The 19,866-nt window shown below is 37.0% G+C and overlaps 2 protein-coding genes across 14 annotated transcripts in view; both read right to left on the bottom strand.

Annotated features, from left to right (window-relative positions):
• Chd64 (transgelin calponin-3) overlaps window positions 1-1,802 on the bottom strand; it is a 78,547-nt gene extending 76,745 nt beyond the window's left edge. Inside the window, exon 1 of the mRNA XM_089640126.1 lies at window positions 1,643-1,802. Within this exon, the coding sequence (XP_089496252.1) occupies window positions 1,643-1,696 (54 nt within the window). The 5' untranslated portion in view covers window positions 1,697-1,802. The remainder of the gene's footprint in view (window positions 1-1,642) is intronic.
• A 3,109-nt stretch (window positions 1,803-4,911) lies between these two features.
• The window catches only part of ens (MAP7 domain containing protein ensconsin), a 380,882-nt gene continuing 365,927 nt past the window's right edge, over window positions 4,912-19,866 (bottom strand). For all 13 annotated transcript variants that reach the window (XM_089640515.1, XM_089640517.1, XM_089640506.1 and 10 more), the window contains 8 exons: window positions 19,484-19,702; window positions 18,577-18,755; window positions 17,005-17,488; window positions 16,216-16,478; window positions 15,211-15,429; window positions 13,531-13,955; window positions 7,435-7,709; window positions 4,912-5,946 (listed from right to left, as the gene is read on the bottom strand). In XM_089640515.1, the coding sequence (XP_089496641.1) occupies window positions 5,930-5,946; window positions 7,435-7,709; window positions 13,531-13,955; window positions 15,211-15,429; window positions 16,216-16,478; window positions 17,005-17,488; window positions 18,577-18,755; window positions 19,484-19,702 (2,081 nt within the window). In that variant the 3' untranslated portion in view covers window positions 4,912-5,929. The remainder of the gene's footprint in view (window positions 5,947-7,434; window positions 7,710-13,530; window positions 13,956-15,210; window positions 15,430-16,215; window positions 16,479-17,004; window positions 17,489-18,576; window positions 18,756-19,483; window positions 19,703-19,866) is intronic.

Below are 19,866 nucleotides of genomic sequence, written 5' to 3'. Positions count from 1 at the left end.
CCATTTATTCTGTAGAAATCCATCCTTTCTAAATAATGGTTAGGTTATGAATATCGCACAAGAGTCCAACTGTCGGGAGTCAATAGGACTACAACATCCTTAATTATTGGGGTATGTTGTTAGGCGACGATGTACCATGTCGTGTAACATAGATAGGGTTGCTAACAATTACACTCCTTATGTATATGGCTATAAGGTTAAAATTCCCAATTAACACCAGCCGCCTGTATTGATTTATGCAAGAAAAAAAATCGACTAAAAATGTGTTTTATTTTATTTTGCTAAGTTCAGGCACAAATATTTAAATATACAATAAAACCATAACCGAAAATGGATTCGTAAGTAGGAGATTTTGAACATTAAAGCAGTTTTTATAGGCCAGATGCTTTATTTTTTCCGGGCTTATAAAAAAATGCTCGATTATTTCAATGGCCACGATGTGTTCTACTCGCAGTATTTAAATAAAGCAACCAAAAACACATGGTTTTGCATAGTGCTGATATGGTTAACAAATACGGCTAAAGCCAATTCAAACATCCTTTCGATTCTTAATGGTATAGTCTTTCCGAAGGGGGATACTGGGTGTATCCACCACTTTGGAACAGGCAGCAAATATATTAGATAAATAATATTTATTTGGGCAGCAGGGGATTCGAACCAGCGACCTCTGGATTTGTAATCGAGGATTTTGGCTGCTCGACCACGGGTCCATTTTCTTTTTTTTAATTTATTGAGACATTAATTCTGCAGAAATCCTCTGTAGAGAACAATGAATATTCTGAACCGGTGACTCGAATTAATGAGGCGGCCATGGGAGGGAACAGGTAGGTACCATGAATAAAAAATCTTACACAAATAATGCTCGACTGCTAGTACAACCTACCGATGTACATGTAGTCTAGTCTACTGGCAACATATCCCAGCTCGCGAAGGAAGCGAATAATATTAGACTCATACCTGCTGTCTGTTAGTTTTAGTACCTGTGGAACACAAGTAATAATATATTCTTAGGTTCTTACAAGAGTCTTGCATTACAAGCGTCTCGAATCGAAATTTCCAGAAGTAATCTGATGGGCGATTTAAGATTCAAGGCTCCCCGGGTAGACTATAGCTATATAACTATACACTTCTCACTACAGGAGAATAGGCTGTATTTTATAGTGTGTGTGTGTGTGTGGTGAATAGTGCCTTCAGTCTGCTGGCATGAGCATAATATTAATTAAAATTCACGGCAGGTGTAAATATATAGAGACGACTCGCGGGGAATTATTTCGGTGAAAAAAGTACCTATTTCGATTTAGCAATTATTAACGCAGTAGGTACCTACTTACAAAAATAATTTAACCGGTGCTATTATTATTATGTTTAGGTACCTACCTACTCACTAACAATAACAAAATGTTATTTAGACAAAGCCTAAAATATGCTTTAAAATTGGTATGCATTTATATTGAGTTGTAAGTGCATTTCAGAATAAAAACCGTCAACATTGTCAACCCAAATCTCGTAAATAGGTCAAGAGTTGACCTATCCAGCGTCTCCCCAGCTACAAAACATGGAAATCGATAATCAAAACCGGCTGAGATGAACTCTGTAACATTACGGAGCAATGGACGAAAATCACGAGTAACAAGTCGCTTACCTTTCTCTGCGCCTCGGCGGCAAATCCAGATTTGGTTGCTCTATTGTTTGCCATTTTGAAGAATTAAATTAATTTGATTATTTGCACTGAAACTGGGGAGCACTGCACTAAACACACGACAACCCGGCAAGTTCTGTAGCGCGAATGACATCACTTCATGCCTGTGACAGTTGGAGAGGTACGCCTTCCCGCTCTATTGTCAACTTTCAAAAAGCTGAGCGCGCATGTCGCGACTATACCGCCATCTAGGGGCCCGTTCCGGAACAATAATGCCTCCTACGGCCTTTTGCGTGAACCTTTTTTGAACATTTTTCTTCTTTTCTGAAATAGTTCCATACCATACCGCGTAATTTGAGGGGTTTAACTAAACGAACTAACTAACCATCACGCCGTTTCCCCGCAGGGGTAGGCAGAGAGGACGGACCGCCAAAACAACTCGGTCTTAGCACACACTCCTTGCCTCATTCACATTCATAAATCGTCTCATACATACTCTTCTATTATTATGACTCTTGACATGGCCCAACTCAAGTATCTGATTCACTTGGTCGTGCCATGTCTTCCTCGGGCGTCCCCGACTTCTGCTACCATTCACATTTGCATCGTATATTCTCCTTACACTCCTTTCTTCGCTCATTCGCTCTACAAGGGTCCCTTTCTTGATCTTACTCATTAAACTTACATCAGCCTTGCACTCTTTGCGCGATCATACATGGTTTTACCACACATACGCCTCATCCTCATCTCATACAGCATTCAGTCTACTTTCATTCTTTTTTGCCAGTTCAGAAATTCCAAATTACCTAAAAAAATAGACAAAATACTATAAAAACTTTTTATATCTAATTTATTCTCTTATTTTCTATCCAAGATGTTTAAATAGTAGTTTTGTCGGTGTGTAGAATGCTTCTACCGAGAGTCGAATTAATCATTAGATTATCAAAAATAATACTTTTTTTTTTAAAGAATTTAATATGACAAGTTGTGTAAATCTTTGGTTTAATAATTGGCTGCTTCTAAAAAACACGTCATGTAAGTCATACTGTACGGATATATTATTAGGAAAAGATCCAACTTACTTTGGATCTGTTATTTATAAAAAAAAAAAGATTGAGAATATCTGCATAACACATATATTTTTATACTGAAGGGGATTTACCTGAGTATTTCGAATTAGCGATTTTTTCTTTATAAATTGGTAAGTATAAACACTAAGTAAACTTTATTTATAGCAATTTATTACTCTATGATTATAAATTATTATTTTCTGAATTAAATCACTCACCCTTTATGAACTACTAATTTAGTTGTTTTCCTTAAATCATTTTATTATGTAGGTAGGATATAAATCCCATTCAGCTATTTTCCAGTAATCGAGAGCTAAGAATTGATTGAAATCTTTATAATATATTCCAAAAAAATTTTTTACATCATAATTTTTATTTATTTATTTTCTTCTCAGGCCTCAGCCATATTCTATTGAACGTTCAGAGTATTTCTGCTTTGCAATAAAATCCAAATAAATGGAATATTTCTGAACGTATCTGAAAACTGAAGGTGATGAAATACGCTCTCATATTATATTATTTGAAATAAACATATATTATTATTTTAAATATTCAAATTTTGGCAGCAAACAAAAAATAATTAAAATGGCTATGACTTTACGTTTTTTGTAACTAAAATTACTGATAACGAAAAAATACAAAAAATAACTTTTATTTTATTAGACAAATGTTATAGCCTCATCACTTTTTTGTCGTTTCTTATAAAAATTTATAATAAAAAAATTCATAAAGTCTCATAAGTTTTTTTTAAATCGCGGTTGGTACCTTTGGTTTCATAAAGGTGCAAATTTTAATTCTTCTGTTGTTAAATTCAAGATTTGAAAATAAAGCATGGTGTTTTCTCTATCTAACACCATTTAGATCATATTATTCAGCACAACAGTAAAGAAGTTACAACTATTTCTGAGACCACATGAGTTGTTCCCAATTGGGAATACCATAAATAAACAACTCAATCGGTTATACTAACTGAAGTCCCTGGTGTTACAAGGGCTTTATTTAATACAAGCTGACGTCTCCATTGTTGCCAGGGCTTTATTTAATACTAGCTGAAGTCCCTAAGTGTCGCCAGTGATTTATTTTACTAGCTGAAGTCCCCAGTGTTGCCAGGACTTTTCACATTTAATAAAAGTTATGGAATTAATAAAAAAGGTGAAAAAATGTCTAACAACATATGCTACAAGGGCTTTATTTAATTCTAGCTGAAGTCCCCTGTGTTACCAGGGCTTTATTTAATACCAGCTGAAGTCCCCTGTGTTGCCCAGGCTTTATTTAATAATAGCTGAAGTCCCCGGCGTAAAAGCCCAGCTACACTACTCGCGAAGTTGATCGAAGTTGACCGAATACGATAGTGTGGGCACGAACTTCACTTCGCTTCGGGCAACTTCGCTTTGCTTCGCCCGACATCCGATTGTTGTCGGTAAATGCGCCCGAGTCAAAGGACTCGAATGAGTTGGACTGAGTTACTCGCGAAGTTGCACGAGTGTGTGGGCACGCACTTCGAACTTCGGCTAACTTCGTCGAGGACTTCGTCGAAGCGAGTAGTGTAGCTGACACTTTACAAGGGCTTTATTTAATACAAGCTGAAGTCTCCATTGTTTCCAGGCCTTTATTTAATACTAGCTGAAGTCCCAAAGTGTCGCCAGGGCTTTATTTAATTCTAGCTGAAGTCCCCTGTGTTACCAGGGCTTTATTTAATACCAGCTGAAGTCCCCTGTGTTGCCCAGCTTTATTTAATACTAGCTGAAGTCCCCGGTGTTGCCAGGGCTTTATTTAATGCTAGCTGAAGTCCCCGGTGTTGACCAGGCTTTATTTAATTCTAGCTGAAGTCCCCGGTGTTACCAGGCCTTTATTTAATACTAGCTGAAGTCCCCGGTGTTGCCAGGGCTTTATTTAATGCTAGCTGAAGTCCCCGGTATTGCCCGGGCTTTATTTATTGCTAGCTGAAGTCCCCGGTGTTGCCCGGGCTTTATTTAATTCTAGCTGAAGTCCCCGGTGTTGCCCGGGCTTTATTTAATGCTAGCTGAAGTCCCCGATGTTTCCCGGGCTGTATCACTATCTAATGATTGTATTTAATTGACTGAATTTAAGTTAGGTTCATACCCAGTTGGTGATGCCACCCCTCATACTAGTCTCACATTAAAAAATAAAAAAAGATCACAGTAGGATTAATAATACGAGGGTCAGAAGAGAAAAGACAAATGAAATTGAATAATTGTTTATTACAGGCTTTTATACAATTAAGATAACATTGAAATTAAAAATTGAACAAGACCTTAAAGATTGATTGAAACATGATCATATTAATAAATAAACATCTTATCTCATTGAATACATTAACATAAGGTGTTATTGTAAGTCAAAGTCAAATTAAAGATATAAAAGGGATCAATAAAATGCATTCCACTACGATATGAAATAAATGTGTGCAGTACTGCGCTGAATCTCACTATCCACTGTCCACTGACTGCCAACTGCAGACTGCCGCTGACTGTAGCAATACATAATTAGAACTGAGTTTAAGCAGCAAATAGTTGACTAGCAAGCTCATGAGTTGTTTGTTTCCCGCTGGCCATCGTCCTCTCCCTCTCTCCCTCTTCCCTCTCTCCCCATCACCCCTCCTTAATAAATAAGATAACAACACGGGGGCGGGGTCTATCCACCTCGGAGATGTGAGACACACTTACAGATTCTCAGTGCTTATGACTAATAAGGCAAGAATCCCTGCAACAAACCACACGCGTCTATTGTCCCGCAATGCAACCAACTCCTTCATCTTTAAGCTAAAAATGCATATTATGTTACATTTCCGTATATATATATATTTATATATATATATATAATATGTTTAATTTCATCTCTAACACACCTAATATATTTATTTGGGGATAAAATTAGTTAAATATTATGCTCGTGTCTTGCTTCCCTCAGTACCTATACGACACCCCATGCGACATCAATAACTAATAAAATAACCAACTAACTTCCAATTTTATTCATTAAATTAAAAAAGATAAATTTCATATATCAATCAGTTTGTGCACTTTAAATGTTTAGCCAATGAAAAATATGTTTCCTATGTTAGATTAATGTGTTAACCACGGCTGGGGCTGGCCTCTCTCGGAGGACCACGGCCGGCCGCTAACTAATTAGTCTCCTTCCAATCAATCCACCAATCCATCCATCAGACAATCCATCCCGTCTCCCGGGGCTGGAGCTCTCACAGCAACGATACATCTGGAACAGAACAACAGATACCACCGTTAGTGTTCTATTCTAAGCGCAGATTGTGAAAATGAGGAAAATAGCGTACACTAGAAATGATCTATTAGCAATTCTTCCAGCTCTGTGGCAGAACCACCAAGTCAATAGACTAACAATAAAGCTCTTGAGGTGATTTTCGAAAAGCGTCGCTAAGTCACTGACAGAGTAAATAGACTTGCCTTAAAGTCAAATTTAGTAACATTTCGGCAGCCTGGAGGCGACCACATGAAAATTTATTTTGGCACCAACGCATTGTGATATCAAAGACTAAAATACTTTAACTGCAATGCGAGTTGCCTACAGACTGTTGGATACATTTAACCCAAAATTGCTGAAAGGTAGAGAGCTCACGGCCTTCCCACACTGTCCTGCTAACGTAAGTCAATCAGAGAAGTCAATATTAGTGACTCTCAAAACGAAAATTTGAAACAGAAAAATCAGAAAAAGATTTGGTCGCATCTAGGAATTGAACCCAGGTTCTCAGCCTTGCTGGGGCTTCGCTCTTTGCATGTTAGTTAGTTCTCCGCACCCTTCAGTTAATTCAGTTCACCTCTGTATATTTCATTACTCTGTGTTTCAAGCAGAGATGTGCAAAATGGGTACCCAAAACCATTTGAAATGCAAAATGGAAATGTGTCAAAACTTTTCCATTTGAAAATGCAAAATGGTTTTTAGAAAAGCATTTCAAATGCAAAATGCAAAATACCTATTTTCAAAATGCAAAATGGTTTCTCAGGTCAAACAATTAAAATAATTATAGAATTTTTAAACAATTTTGTCATTTAATAATGGACATCAATGTAGAACAAACATATTACATGATGGTAAATCCAAAAACACCACGACTACAGATTATGAAACCACAAAAAATTTGCGCGGGACTAATGTTGCCAACGTAAAAACATAGAAACTGCTATCTAACATTTAATATTACAGCGTTATGGCCCCATGTTCAGTATTTAAATCAGTATTTTTTGTAATGGTATCACTCAATTGCCAGGGCTCCTACCAGGGAGCAACTTAACAAATGTAAATTATCTCTCATAGCGAGGTTGAGGACCGACTGATATTTGGGGCTTATGAAAAAAAGATGAGTGGAGAAAATAGGAAGAATGTTGCAAAAAAGCATTTAAAATGGAAAATGCATTGAGAAAAGCATTTAAAATGCAAAATGCAAAATGGTTTTTAGAAAAGCATTTAAAATGCAAAATGGAAAATACCCATTTAGCATTTTGCATTTCCATTTGAAATGGATTTATTTGAAATAAAGCACATCTCTGGTTTCAAGTAATTGTTCGATTCTGAATAGTGTTCTCTCACCAGAAGCAATAAGTTGCATCATAATTTTATTGTGTCAGTTACAACTGCATACCCCTTTAGCAGAGGCTGGTCCAGAGTGAGAATAATTGCAATGAAATTAGTATTTACATAATACAAGTGTAGATATGAATTAATAATAACCTCTGTTTTCCTGATTATCTTGGAATGAAGTGATAAATGGAGAATTAGTGGTCTGATTGGAATTCATGGAATCTTCGTTGACAAAGTTCTTGGATATGGAGTCAGTGGACAGGTCCAGCATCTGCCCCTCCGTCTGCTGCAGGAGGCCCCCGTTGCTGTTACTGTTGACCGTGCTGTTGGTGTTGATGTCCAGCAAGAACGGGTTGTTCTTGTTGGTATTTAATAAGTCCACCTCTGATATGTCCAACAGGTTGTTACTTACATTATTTTGTGTTCTGGAAGAAAGATAAAACAATTATAGAAACCGAGAAAAGGAAACATTACATAACAGTACAATTACATTATACTAATGATGTTTATTAGATTCATTTATGTTTACTGTCTATGTCATGTCTGAAGATGTGTCAAAATAGAAAGCCACTGAAAACCAATGGTAATTGGGTGTTGTTTTATGTGAAAATGAAGAATTCTGCCACGCTCTTTAATTTTGACAAATTTTTAACCCTTGGTAGACATGAAAAAGAGAACCAGAAACTCTACCAAATAGACATTTAACACTTCTTAAACAATACTTGAAAATTTGTTTTACATGAATAGTAAATATGCATATTTTATTGTATCACCGCATTAAGGATTTGTGGTTGTATGGAACAGGAACATCATTTTACAACACAATGTTTTAGTATTATGAACAGAAAGTATTTAAAACTAGGAATATATTTTATCAATTCCGATGAGATAGTGAAGTTTGTCAACATACGGTAGGTAAATCAATATAAATACAGAGTTTGGGAAAAAAATATACTTTGGCCGTTTTTCCAATCAAACTAAGCGAATGCTATGTTAATATTTAAATGAAATACAATATACATACATAATTTCAATGTCACCAATGAAGATACATTTTTTTTACATAACTAAGTTTTGATTGCTGAAAGCGGCAAAATATTTTTGAGAATTTCTACTAGATCTAGATTTGGGTTTACATAGGTACAACATGCAGCGTTATTATCAATGCTTAAAATAAATAGTAATTCTAAATGGATGAAACATTTCTAACGCATGGACTATATTATTTAACAGAACATGAGTTAGCTATTCTCTGATCCCCCATTGCAGCTGTAAGTCTTCTATCACATGGCTTACGCCCTAAAACAAGAACAAACCTACTGGATTTATTGACAGAGGTTATTATTGATACATGGGAACAAAATCTAATGTGAGGAAGTGGCGGGGGACAACTAAGTTAATGTTTATCTATGGAGACAAGTCGTGGGAAGGATCAAAGCCAAGAGAAAACAATTTAATTAGTAAAGTACTCACGGAAAGAATCCTGATAAGAATTTTATTTATTTTACTATTCAAATCCAGCCAAAACATTTGTACGATGATCTTCGTAGTAGGGCAGAAGTGAGAAGTGGGTTAAGGATAAATGGCGGTGGTTAATAGATGTGGTTGTCTATTTGTTAAATGCTCTTTCTTCTACCGTGTTAAGTTGTGAAAAGAAATGCTGGAGATATTTTAAAATATTTATTATACAAAGCACTTATTACCAATTGCCACATGAGAGGAAGAGTTACAGATTAATATGATGGAGAGAAATACAGATAAATAGTGTTACATGTTCTCTGGATACATTCAATCATTATGATATTGCTTCAATAGTGAGATACACTGTTCGTAAGACTATCTCTCTTATAAAGTATAGCAAACTCGTTTCCACATAAAACCATTATAAAATGCAAATCTGTTACTTTACATAACAAGCAGACGAACTTACGTCGTCATAAATTATTCTGAAAAATTAAATATTAAATTATCTCACAATTTATGGTGCAATTAGAATGTTGTCAGCTTTGTCTCGTAACAGATTTTCAGATTTATGTGTTTTACAAAGGGCTTGTCAATAACAAAACAAATTACTGATATTTTATATTTCATAGAATATTTATCAAATTTAACCATTCATAATAAGTTATTGTATTCAATCACAATCATTTATCCTTTAAAGTTTACTCTTGCTGAAAACATGATATCAAATAACAGAAAAACAAAACTAATCTAATAAACTGAAAAACAGAACAATATTTGTGTCATTGGGTTTTGACATGTAGGTTTATCAAATTAAATTCATTTCATGGACAAGGCAATTTGACACATTGAATTAAAAATTGCAATCAATCACTTAAAGAAGATAATGTGAAGATCTTCATTTCATTTACCGGAAGAATAATATTATTATTATCTCATTGCTTGAATGTTATATCGATTGAACAGCAGCCAATGTTGCCAAATTGATATTCATGTCACGATAATAACATCCCATGACATTATAATTATTTGATGTTAGGTGTACAGCTACATACTTAATCTTTATAATACGCGTACAATCAACAGCAAATAAGGTAGTAAACTTCCTTTCAGGAATGAGGTACAACATTCATAATGTTAGTTTTCTCATAAGCATCATAATTGTACAGCTGAAACAAACCTTACACTCAATAATTTCAACATAATACCTGTCTAATACGTATCATGGCGTATATTCACTTTATTATCTGACAGTAGAAGAATGAATTCATGGCAAATTATATAATAATGAAAGCGTGAAATAACCACTGATGTGATAGGTAGGTGAATTTTAAGAATCAAAATGAATTTATTCTGAACTTCCCGCTATCAATTAACACGTTCAGTCACTAGCTTGATTCAGCTTCCATTGAATACCAAAAGATGTCACTGATGTTTGTTTCATTGAATATTCTAGGTAATGTTTTGTACTGTGAAGTCTGCGTGTAGACGTCATTTTAAATTATAAAAACTGAACATCTGTTTAAAAATCTATACACATTTCCAGTAGAAAATAGACAACATACAGAAATATTAATATTCAATACTGTCTTAAATGAGTAGAATTTAGGGCAATTTTGGTAACTAACATACAGAAATCACACGTTTATAAATTTAACGATTTAATTATTAATTTTTATAAAACCTAAAAATATGGGATAGACGATGAAACATAGATGAATTCATTGGCTTTAAACCACAATTAGCAGTTCACATTTCCATATTAATAGCGCGGCCGAAACTGAAAAGCTTGGAAATCTCTATCGCTCAAGTGGATAAAAGCATTGCAAACAATCGAGTGTGAGATTACCAACCAAGTGTGCGAGGTGAAGCAATGTGCAAAGTGAAAGCAGATAGGAATGTCTCATCATTGTATTGAAAATCATGCACTTAAAATAAACAGAGGGGACGTGAAATCAACGCTCGGGTGAATAATAATAATGTTGAATATACATGAATAAGCTTGAGCATAGTACAATAGCACCGTATTTACAAACGTCACACTAACTTCTTAAAAGAAACTAGCTGAAAGAGCGACACACTTCCTAGGTATTTAAGTTAATTTACAATCTCATCCCAAATCAATATCCTTAAGTTAATTCTTATTCAATAAGAAAAGCAACAAAATTAAATAAGGACACTCTTTATTACAAACTTGAGAATTCCCTTTCAAAACAAAGCAACAAACAAATAAAAACAAAGTGATATTCAAAATCAAACAATGTATTCCATCTACATAAAATGAATAAAAGCCAATAAATCTCTCAATAAGAACGGCTTGTTTTAGAGAATTTGAACAATTCATCAAATTTCAAAGTTAATTTTCAACAGCTGTGAAAGTTCTATTCAAGTTCTATTATTATTTCAGTTCTGTGAAGCAACTGGCCCATGTTGATATAATAACAGAACTTCAATAGGTCTTTCGCAGAACTTTATATCAACTTTGAAATTTATGAATTGTTCAAATTTTCTGAAACAACCCGTCCCAAGGAAACTAAGAAAAGATAAACTGACAGAAGTTATTATGACTATAGTCATACAAATACTAAACAGTTCCAAATAAATGTTCATTCATCCTGGTTCATGGTAATAATATGAAGAGTCAAAATGCCAGAAATAGTCATATGAGTAGAGATGAATAAAATTAGTACAATTCATTAGGAATAAACTTGTCCAATTCCGCTGCACGCTCAATTTGCAAAAAAAATTATAAATAACACTTGGTTTCAACTTAATACTACAAGAAATAACTCTGTGGCGTTATGGCAAAAGTTGATATGTCCGTTTTTTGACGAATTTGGTTTATTCTCACATTTCGTAGACAGTCGAATGTGGTGGCAGAACTTAGTACCTCTATGACAAGATATCTTCGTTTGACTATACTTGATATGTCAAATTCTTAAAAACATTGAGTACTCAAAACATGATATGTTACTTATAGTTTTTTGCCATCACACAAACACAGAAATATTATTCCTGTATGTGAGATGGCAATACTTGATATGGATACATATCAACTTTTAGCAACACACCTTTTTGAAAAACACACACAGTGTGAAAATTGTACAGAACAGAACTGTCAGTTATTATTAAATAAAGATGTGAATATAAAAATATGTATTCAAACCGGACTAAACAGATAATTGATTTGGCAGAGGGGGACTTAATTAATAGCAAAACCCTAACAGATTAAGATGATACTTAATTTTTTTTTTGCGTTTATTTCGTTTATCACACATTATGAGAATACAACTTACAACTCCATTTATTTACATATTTATGCAAAACGCCGGTTGCATTGTTCCTTTCTTGTAATTCGTGGCTCTACTCGCGGTACCCAAAACCGCCTCCCGAATAGTAATTTAAAAATAAGCCACATACATTTGATGTATCCGTGTCCGAGGGCGAGGGCGAGGGCGAGGAAGATGTTGAAGTGAATTGTGTGTTGATTAAAGTAAATTTTAGATTTAAATAAAAATATTTTGTTACTTTATTTCCGGTGATTTCTTAGGGTAAAGGAATTTAAGTAAATATAAAGATTTTTTATATTTAAGTTGAAATCAAGTGTTGTTCTTTGAACCCCTTTAATGCGGCTGGCTACATTTGCAGTCCAGTGAAATTATGACTACCTTGTGGTGCACTGCAGTTGCAGTGTGTAAAGTTAAGTTTTAAATGTTTTGAATGTATTTCGTTAGTGTCAATAAAAATTCCAAACCAAAAATGTAGATATTGTAGAAGTGTGTCTATCATTTCAATTATAATTTTCTATATTATATTTGTATTTAAGAAATTAACTAAATTTCCCTTGTCTCATGGAGGTTAAAGAGCGTTTGCATGCAGCGGAATTCAACAAGTTTACCGAATTTATCAAAGATTGAATAAATTAATTCAAAGAATAGATCTGTGGTAAGTGCAGTTAATTTTTATAATATGTATTACAAAAGGTTAATAAAAAAAATGTGTCTGTTACTGCTACCTATTAACAAAGTGAATGCAATCCTTAGAAGTTTCTTATTCTGTTAATAAAAGCCAAAGGAAAATATAATACAACGGTGAACGTTTATACAAATATACAAAGTTTTCATAATTTGACTTGAATAGTAAATAGTAGCAAAGTTCTTTTAAAAGAATTGCAACATCCCGACTTTCAGTAAACGTCATAACATGGTAGTAATATGGCCAAATCTTTAGATCTTACTATTTTTATTTCATTATTGCCCTCATTGTAATACCAACCACAAAAAGAAAAATGTCTAATCAAAATGATCATTTCATGATTTTATAATATAGGTATATTTATATATACTTAACATATAGTTTGAAATAACAAGCGCACATGGTAATGTTTAACAAGTGAGCTGACATTGAGTGCGCAGTCTGACAATAAAATGTACAAATTATGGTGGGCGCTGCAATTATTTAAATAATAACATAAACATGGTTCAAAGGAAAATGGACAAAATGCTAAAAAAGCACAATATTTCTATATAAACACGGTGTTCAGAAATTAGTGGTAATTTTCAAAAGTTAATATGTAATGCTTTGGAAGTGAGATAATTGCATGGAATATGTTTTTGGTTTTTGAAAGATATTTAAAATTGTTCTAAAATCAGTTTTGCGGTAATATTGACAAATTTCAGTTCCTCTTGATAAAATGAGTACATTTTATTGTAGCACTGTATGCAAGCAAGATACACATAGAGAATATCTTCACACAGAAACAATATAAAAGGGAGTAATACTTACACTGCATTATCGAGCGCCACATTATTATATTGGTTTTCACTATTAGTATTAATAAAATTATTCAGTTCGTTCATTTGACTTTTACTGTGGCCGTTTTGCACGGGGTAGTGGCTATTGGCTGGAGCGAGCTCTCGCTCTTTGGCTGAGTCGCCGTTGGAGGGGGGCGCCGTGCCGTTGGTGGGGGGCCCGCCATTCTGGAATGAGTTGACGGCGGCCAGGTTGTGCGGCGCCGTGTGCGAGAACAGTGCCTCCTCGCGCTGCCGCACAGACAGCTCGTAAGCCGACTCCTGGTCCAGCTGGCTGACCGAGCCCACCGCCTGCTGCTGGCCAAGCTGGCTCAGCTCGGGGGCCATCTTGTTCTCTATGAACTTCTGGTCCGTGTCCTCCAGGCTCTTGTTTTCTTCGGTGGGGCTCTTGTCTCCATCCTGAAAGCGATAAGAATCAGTAAGTTACTACTGCAAAACATCTCGCAGGCTTTCCCAGTATGCACTTTAACTTTTTGCACGCGGCCGTATCAACTGTTGTTACGGCAAAAAGTCTATACTCACACGCGGCTGTATCAACAGTTGATATGGAAACTTTGACGGCCGATATTCCAGCGCTATTTCGTCATAAATGTATTTCTTGCTCATTTGGACATTCTTAGAACTATCACGATGCTGACATCTACAAGAATTTATCAAAAATAAAATTGTATTTCATAAAAAAAGATCGATAATCAAGTGCGCCACTTCGCGCCTTTTAGTCCTTTAGTTTACATTTTTGTCAACGGATGGCGTTAGTACTAGTATTTCATTCACAACTTTTCATAACTAAAAATGATAAGTGATCATGGTGTCCCACTTGTGTCTATCAACGCAGTGGCCTAAGTACACACACGCCGAGTAAATGGCGGGACCACATTAAAAAGATACGGTACGTCTTTGAATGAAATTTTATGTTTTTGTTTTTATAAACATCTAAGAGTGTTGACACACGAGGATTTGTTTTCATATTGTGGAGAATAATCTGTTCTGTCTATATAGTGCAATAAATCATGCCAGAATGCTATAATTTTACATTTAATTGCGTGCATAGTATTTGAAAATATGTACCGCGTACGGGTATAGATAAAACGGAGCAAATTAACGCGTTCAAAAGGTTAATTTTTCAGATCTGTTTATAGAAAGCTAACCGCTCTAGTGATAGCTACCCAAATCTGGGTACGTGATTTTTATGAAATAAAATAAATTTATTTTTAACTTTCCGCAGTCGGCTAATACATTTAGTGGTTAACTTGATTAAGATTCTATCTTTACGTTTTTCAATTTTGCACCTCCATATTTATATCCATCTCATTTTATTTTAGGTATGTTAGTAGTTATACCATTCACTAGAAATGCAATTTTTTAATATGTATTGTACAATGAGATTTTGGCACAAATAAACCTGTGCCGGAGTCTCACACTTAGGGACGTCGCAACAACTTGTTTTGTCAAGCGAGTCATTCAAATCTGTATCTGTATTTGACGATGGGGAGAGAGATTCCTCTGAATACGGTAGATGGCCAATTCGATGTATTCTTAAAAAAAAAGTAAGTTTACGGCGATTTTGGCACTACATGTTAATAAATTAATCAACACAACTTTTACAATAAATTAAGTCATGTTATATAAACTGTAATTTTGTAGTGTAGTTTACCTTCTTTTGTTTGGCCTGGCGGGTGCGCAGCATGATGGCCTCGACACGGCGGCGCCGGGCCTCGCGCTCCTCGTCCTCCTTGCGCAGGCGCTCTGCCGTCTCCTGGCGCGCCCGCTCTGCCTCCTCACGCGCCTTCGCGTCGGCCACCTCGCGCTCTGCTCGTGCGCGTATCTCAGACTCCTTGCGCTGGATCTCTTCCTCCTTGAAACGCTCAGCCTCCTGGAATACGGAAATAACAAGTTAGTGCTGTGGACACAAAGATGCTGAGTCAGCAAGGTGACACAACCAACAACCAACCTTCCCTTGACACGCTCGGTGTAACTTTAAATGACCAGTTGAGACACGCGGGCTCTATCGAAAGCTAGATTTAAGTTTAAAGTTGGGTGTATTGTACAGAGCCTATAGATATTAATACATATATACACTGTTGCTTTTGATAGCTTCTTCTGGTCTAGGGGCCCAAAAACCCTGAAAAAACGTTTGACTCAGTGCAGTCGGCAGTCCGTCTTCGGAGCACTGGTCAGGTAAGATTGCTGTCTTTGTTGCACCGATATTTCAATGGAAGATTCCATGAAGAACTAGTGTCATTGATCTCTTCGGCACCAATGTACAGCCAGAAAATAAGTGAGAAGAGCAAAACATTAAGTAAACGGGATTCCAACATTTTCATAGAGCCAAAACATATATTGTCAAGGTGGTGCTAAAGTTGGAATAATATGTTGTAAAATGACTAAATAATATTTATAATATAAATAGCGTTGGATGTTGACAGCATCTAGCTATTATTTATAATGGCTAGTTATACTTAGATACATTACCAGTTTGAGCAGGCTAATAGAGAATATGCATTGCGATTGTGCCGTTTGAGTTTGTTTGGCGGCTGTGTATCGTGCTTTACTAATGAGGCTGTGGAGTGGAGGTGACGCAATCTAAAGACCCCAGACCTAGGGGAATGAGATCCCTCAAAGTTGTTGCCCAGAATCAGTTGCCCAGAATAGTACATACCAGGATGGCCTGCTGCAGACGCTCCTCCTCAGACTGGCGCTGCAGCTCCGAGAGGCGAATGGTCTCCTCCTCCAGGCGGCGCTGCCTTTCTTCCTCCTGCCGCTGGCGCTCCTCCTCTTCCTGCTCTTCCTTCTCCAGCCTCAATCTCTCCCTCTCGGCGGCGCGCTCCGCCTCCTCGCGGGCCAGCCTCCTTCTCTCTGCCAGCGCCGCCTTGGCCTCTTCTTCGGTGGTGATGGCTCCGCGGCTGCGGGCGGACATTGATGCTGCACACAACAAATAAACAAACAATTAGGTATGTTACAGACTTCGAGTGAGGCGAGCAAAGAATAAACCATCTACGGGTCAGAAGGGATTATTAGGTACACATTGCTATACATTTCTTCAGACTGATTGGTGGTAGGTTTTAAAACTTGACTATCATGGGGCACATTCATTTCTATATTTCCGATGGTTATCTCCGTCACGGGCAGCATAGACTGTTCTATCTCTCAGGTGGCAGGACTAATTTTCCAATAGTTATCCGCCCCCGTGAGGAGACCAATCTTGCTGTTAAACAGAATCTCAGTATCGACAGACTCATTAACATGAATAATATTTTTTGTAAATGCATAAAATACAATAAGTAAAAACAATAACTATAATGTGGGAAAGCAGTATGTATATCACGTCTATTCCAATTTATGCCATTTTATATTTCAGTTTTCAAGGGACAGAAAAACGGAGCTATACAGCCGTCATAATTCTGATATACTTTTTATTATATAATAAGTGAAAGGTCTCATAACATACCAGTCATATCAGCAACCTCCAATGCATCTGGAGCCAAAGTTTCCTTCTTTTCAACCACTTCCACGGTTTCCTCTTTCACTTTCTTGACGACTTCCACGGCTGCCTTTGGCATGGCGACTGCCACCGTCACTGCTTCCGGCTTGTCCTCGGTCACAACAGTTGAAACGAGTGTCTCCGTTTTCACGCTCTGCACAACGTCGCCGTTGTTATTAACCGTGGTGACTGTTGTGAGTTTGGTAGTTTCCTCGCCGCCGGACTGTACAATGACTTCTTTGGTAACTTGTTTGACAGTCTCGGTGATGGTGGATGTGGAATCGGTGAGGGAGGCGGAGGTGAGCTGGCTGTCGCTGGAGAGGAGGGAGACATCGCTGGCCTCCTCGTGCTCCGTGGCTGTAGCTTCCTGGACGTCCTGCAGGAGAGAGGGGGGTAGGTCGCTTGCCGGAGACTGCAGGGGAGTGGTGCGCGGAGTGATGCGAGGGGATGCCTGGAATTTAACATAAGTTGCCGATACAGAAACTTAAAAGACCAAAAGAAGTGAAATTAGAGAAGATACATGCGTCCAATAAGTTAGATATAATTTTGTATTAACACACTTCACGCGGGCGAAAACAAGTGCCCCGTCGAGAAAAACCCCTATATCTTATACTAAAACTAACTAACTAACCATCACGCTTTTTTCCCGCAGGGGTAGGCAGAGAGGACGGACATCGTCTCATACATACTCTTCTATTATTCTGACCCCTGATATGGTCCGTCATTTGATTCACTTGATCGTGCCATGTCTTCCTCAGGCGTCCCCGACTTCTGCTACCATTCACATTTGCATCGTATATTCTCCTTACACCCCTTTCTTCGCTCATTTGCTCTACATGCCCAAACAATCTAAGCGTCCCTTTCTTGATCTTACTCATTACGCTTACATTAGCCTTGCACTCTTTGCTGATCTCCACATTCCTCACACGATCATACATGGTTTTACCACACATACACCTCAGGGATCTGAGACTGCTAACTTCACTTCTTTGGACAATTTTTTGTTAGCGCCAACTGCGTTCAGACCTCCATTAATGGAGGATTATTATCTTAAAACAATACTCATATATATACTCACCACACCCCAACTATAAAAGCATTGTCTGATATTAAAGGCTATTTTGTAAAACAATTCCATTTAGTAATGCTTTATGTGAAAAAAAGTACAAATTTACATCACAATAAATTGGTTTACACTTTGGCCTAATCATTACAAAAAAAAACTACAATGCGCATCTCCAGTGCCATAAGTGTAAGGATTTATAACCCATTCTACTGGTTTAATATGGTTTCCTTTTTCAAAGAAGATGGGGATGGCTTGTATGAATTTTTTTATACATAAACATAATATAATTAGGACAGGGCCGTTATGAAGATTGATATTCAATATTTATATAAAATTATCAGACAGCAATGCCCTTTCCTCCATTCTAGTAGCAACGGCATAAAAGGTAGAACTACCCTTGCCGCCGTGTAAGTTAAGAGTAAAAATTTTTATTTTTGGACATCTTTTTTTTCGCTGTTTGGTGGTGGTGTTACCTTGACAGAGCCTCCTTTGTGCGCCCGCTTGGGCACCTCGGGCTTGTCCATGAGCGCCGATGCAGCGGGGGCGCTGGCAGTCGGGTGCTTCTTGTGCGCGGGGGTGGCGGCGTGCACGCGTGGCAGCGGGGGCTTCTCGGCACGCAGCCCTATCAGCTTACCATCGGCCCCCACCGTGCCTGGAAAGGCAGCAAAAACAAATTAACTTTAAACTGTGATATCATTGGGTTTTTTTGATATTTCTTGCAAGTTTAAGCAAGCAGCATGGTCTGAAGCTGCAACACCGCGACATAAGCTTTATTCGTATAGCAAAAATAAACAATCTGAGCTTTCTTCCATTACAATTCAAACAACACTTTGACAATTGGAAGCCAAAAGTCTGAGGTCTGTTGAATGTTTAAGCAAGTTTCGCTTTTATAAGTTTTCGTACCATATCTGCACAATTGAGGCTAAAATAACCCCACAGCAGTGTTACAAAAGCGATTAAAATAAATTCCACATCTAACTGTGGGTCAATGTCCAAATTTGTAGTAGAAATTTACTTAACTTCACTTTGTATTCTACTTAAGGTATGGAAAAAGTCGTTCCGGAAAAATCCGAGAGAACTGGAATCTCAGTTAACGTAAAAGTTGTTAATAATTTAGTTGTTATTATTCATAGTATATCCAGAATAAGCCCCAGGAATAAATGCAATTAATACCATCGATTTAATTAAAATTTGACTTAATTTGTCTGAAGTTGCCAGTTGTGAGGTGAAACTGGTCCTGTCAAAAATAAATACTTAAAAAAAAGTTTTTAATCATAATTTTATATTAAACGGAATTCTAGCATGAATTATTATAAGTTACAAAATTATAAATAATACAAAAACCTATTTATTATTTATTAGCTTAGGTGTGGAACTCACTGGTCTTGACGTGTGGTGGAGTGGTGACCCCAGTGCCGGCAATGGAGGCAGGGCGGGGGCGGCGGGGCGCGGCGCGGGGCCGGCGGTTGACCAGCGTGCCCATGACGGAGCTTGTCATGGCGTTGCCCGCCGATCCCGCTAACGTGGACGCAGACGACAGCGAGCTGCCGGGCCTCGACGGACTGCCTGGCGTCACCTCGCCTGACCGCAGGCCCGAAGCTAAAGGGTTACACATTGATAAATTCACACGTTATTCAGTGGAAACTGTTGAAAAGATCAAGACTATTTTGAAAGTAATAATTAGCTCAATAATGTAAAACGTATATTGTGGGGAGAATTCAAAATGGGTAGCTTTCTGGGCTAAATCTAGCTATTTACATCTG

Source organism: Hesperophylax consimilis, chromosome 15 (genome assembly GCF_061612785.1).
Source record: "Hesperophylax consimilis isolate HC1 chromosome 15, BYU_Hcon_1.0, whole genome shotgun sequence".
NCBI classification, from domain to species: Eukaryota; Metazoa; Arthropoda; class Insecta; order Trichoptera; family Limnephilidae; genus Hesperophylax; species Hesperophylax consimilis.
This window is presented reverse-complemented; position numbering and strand designations above follow the sequence as displayed.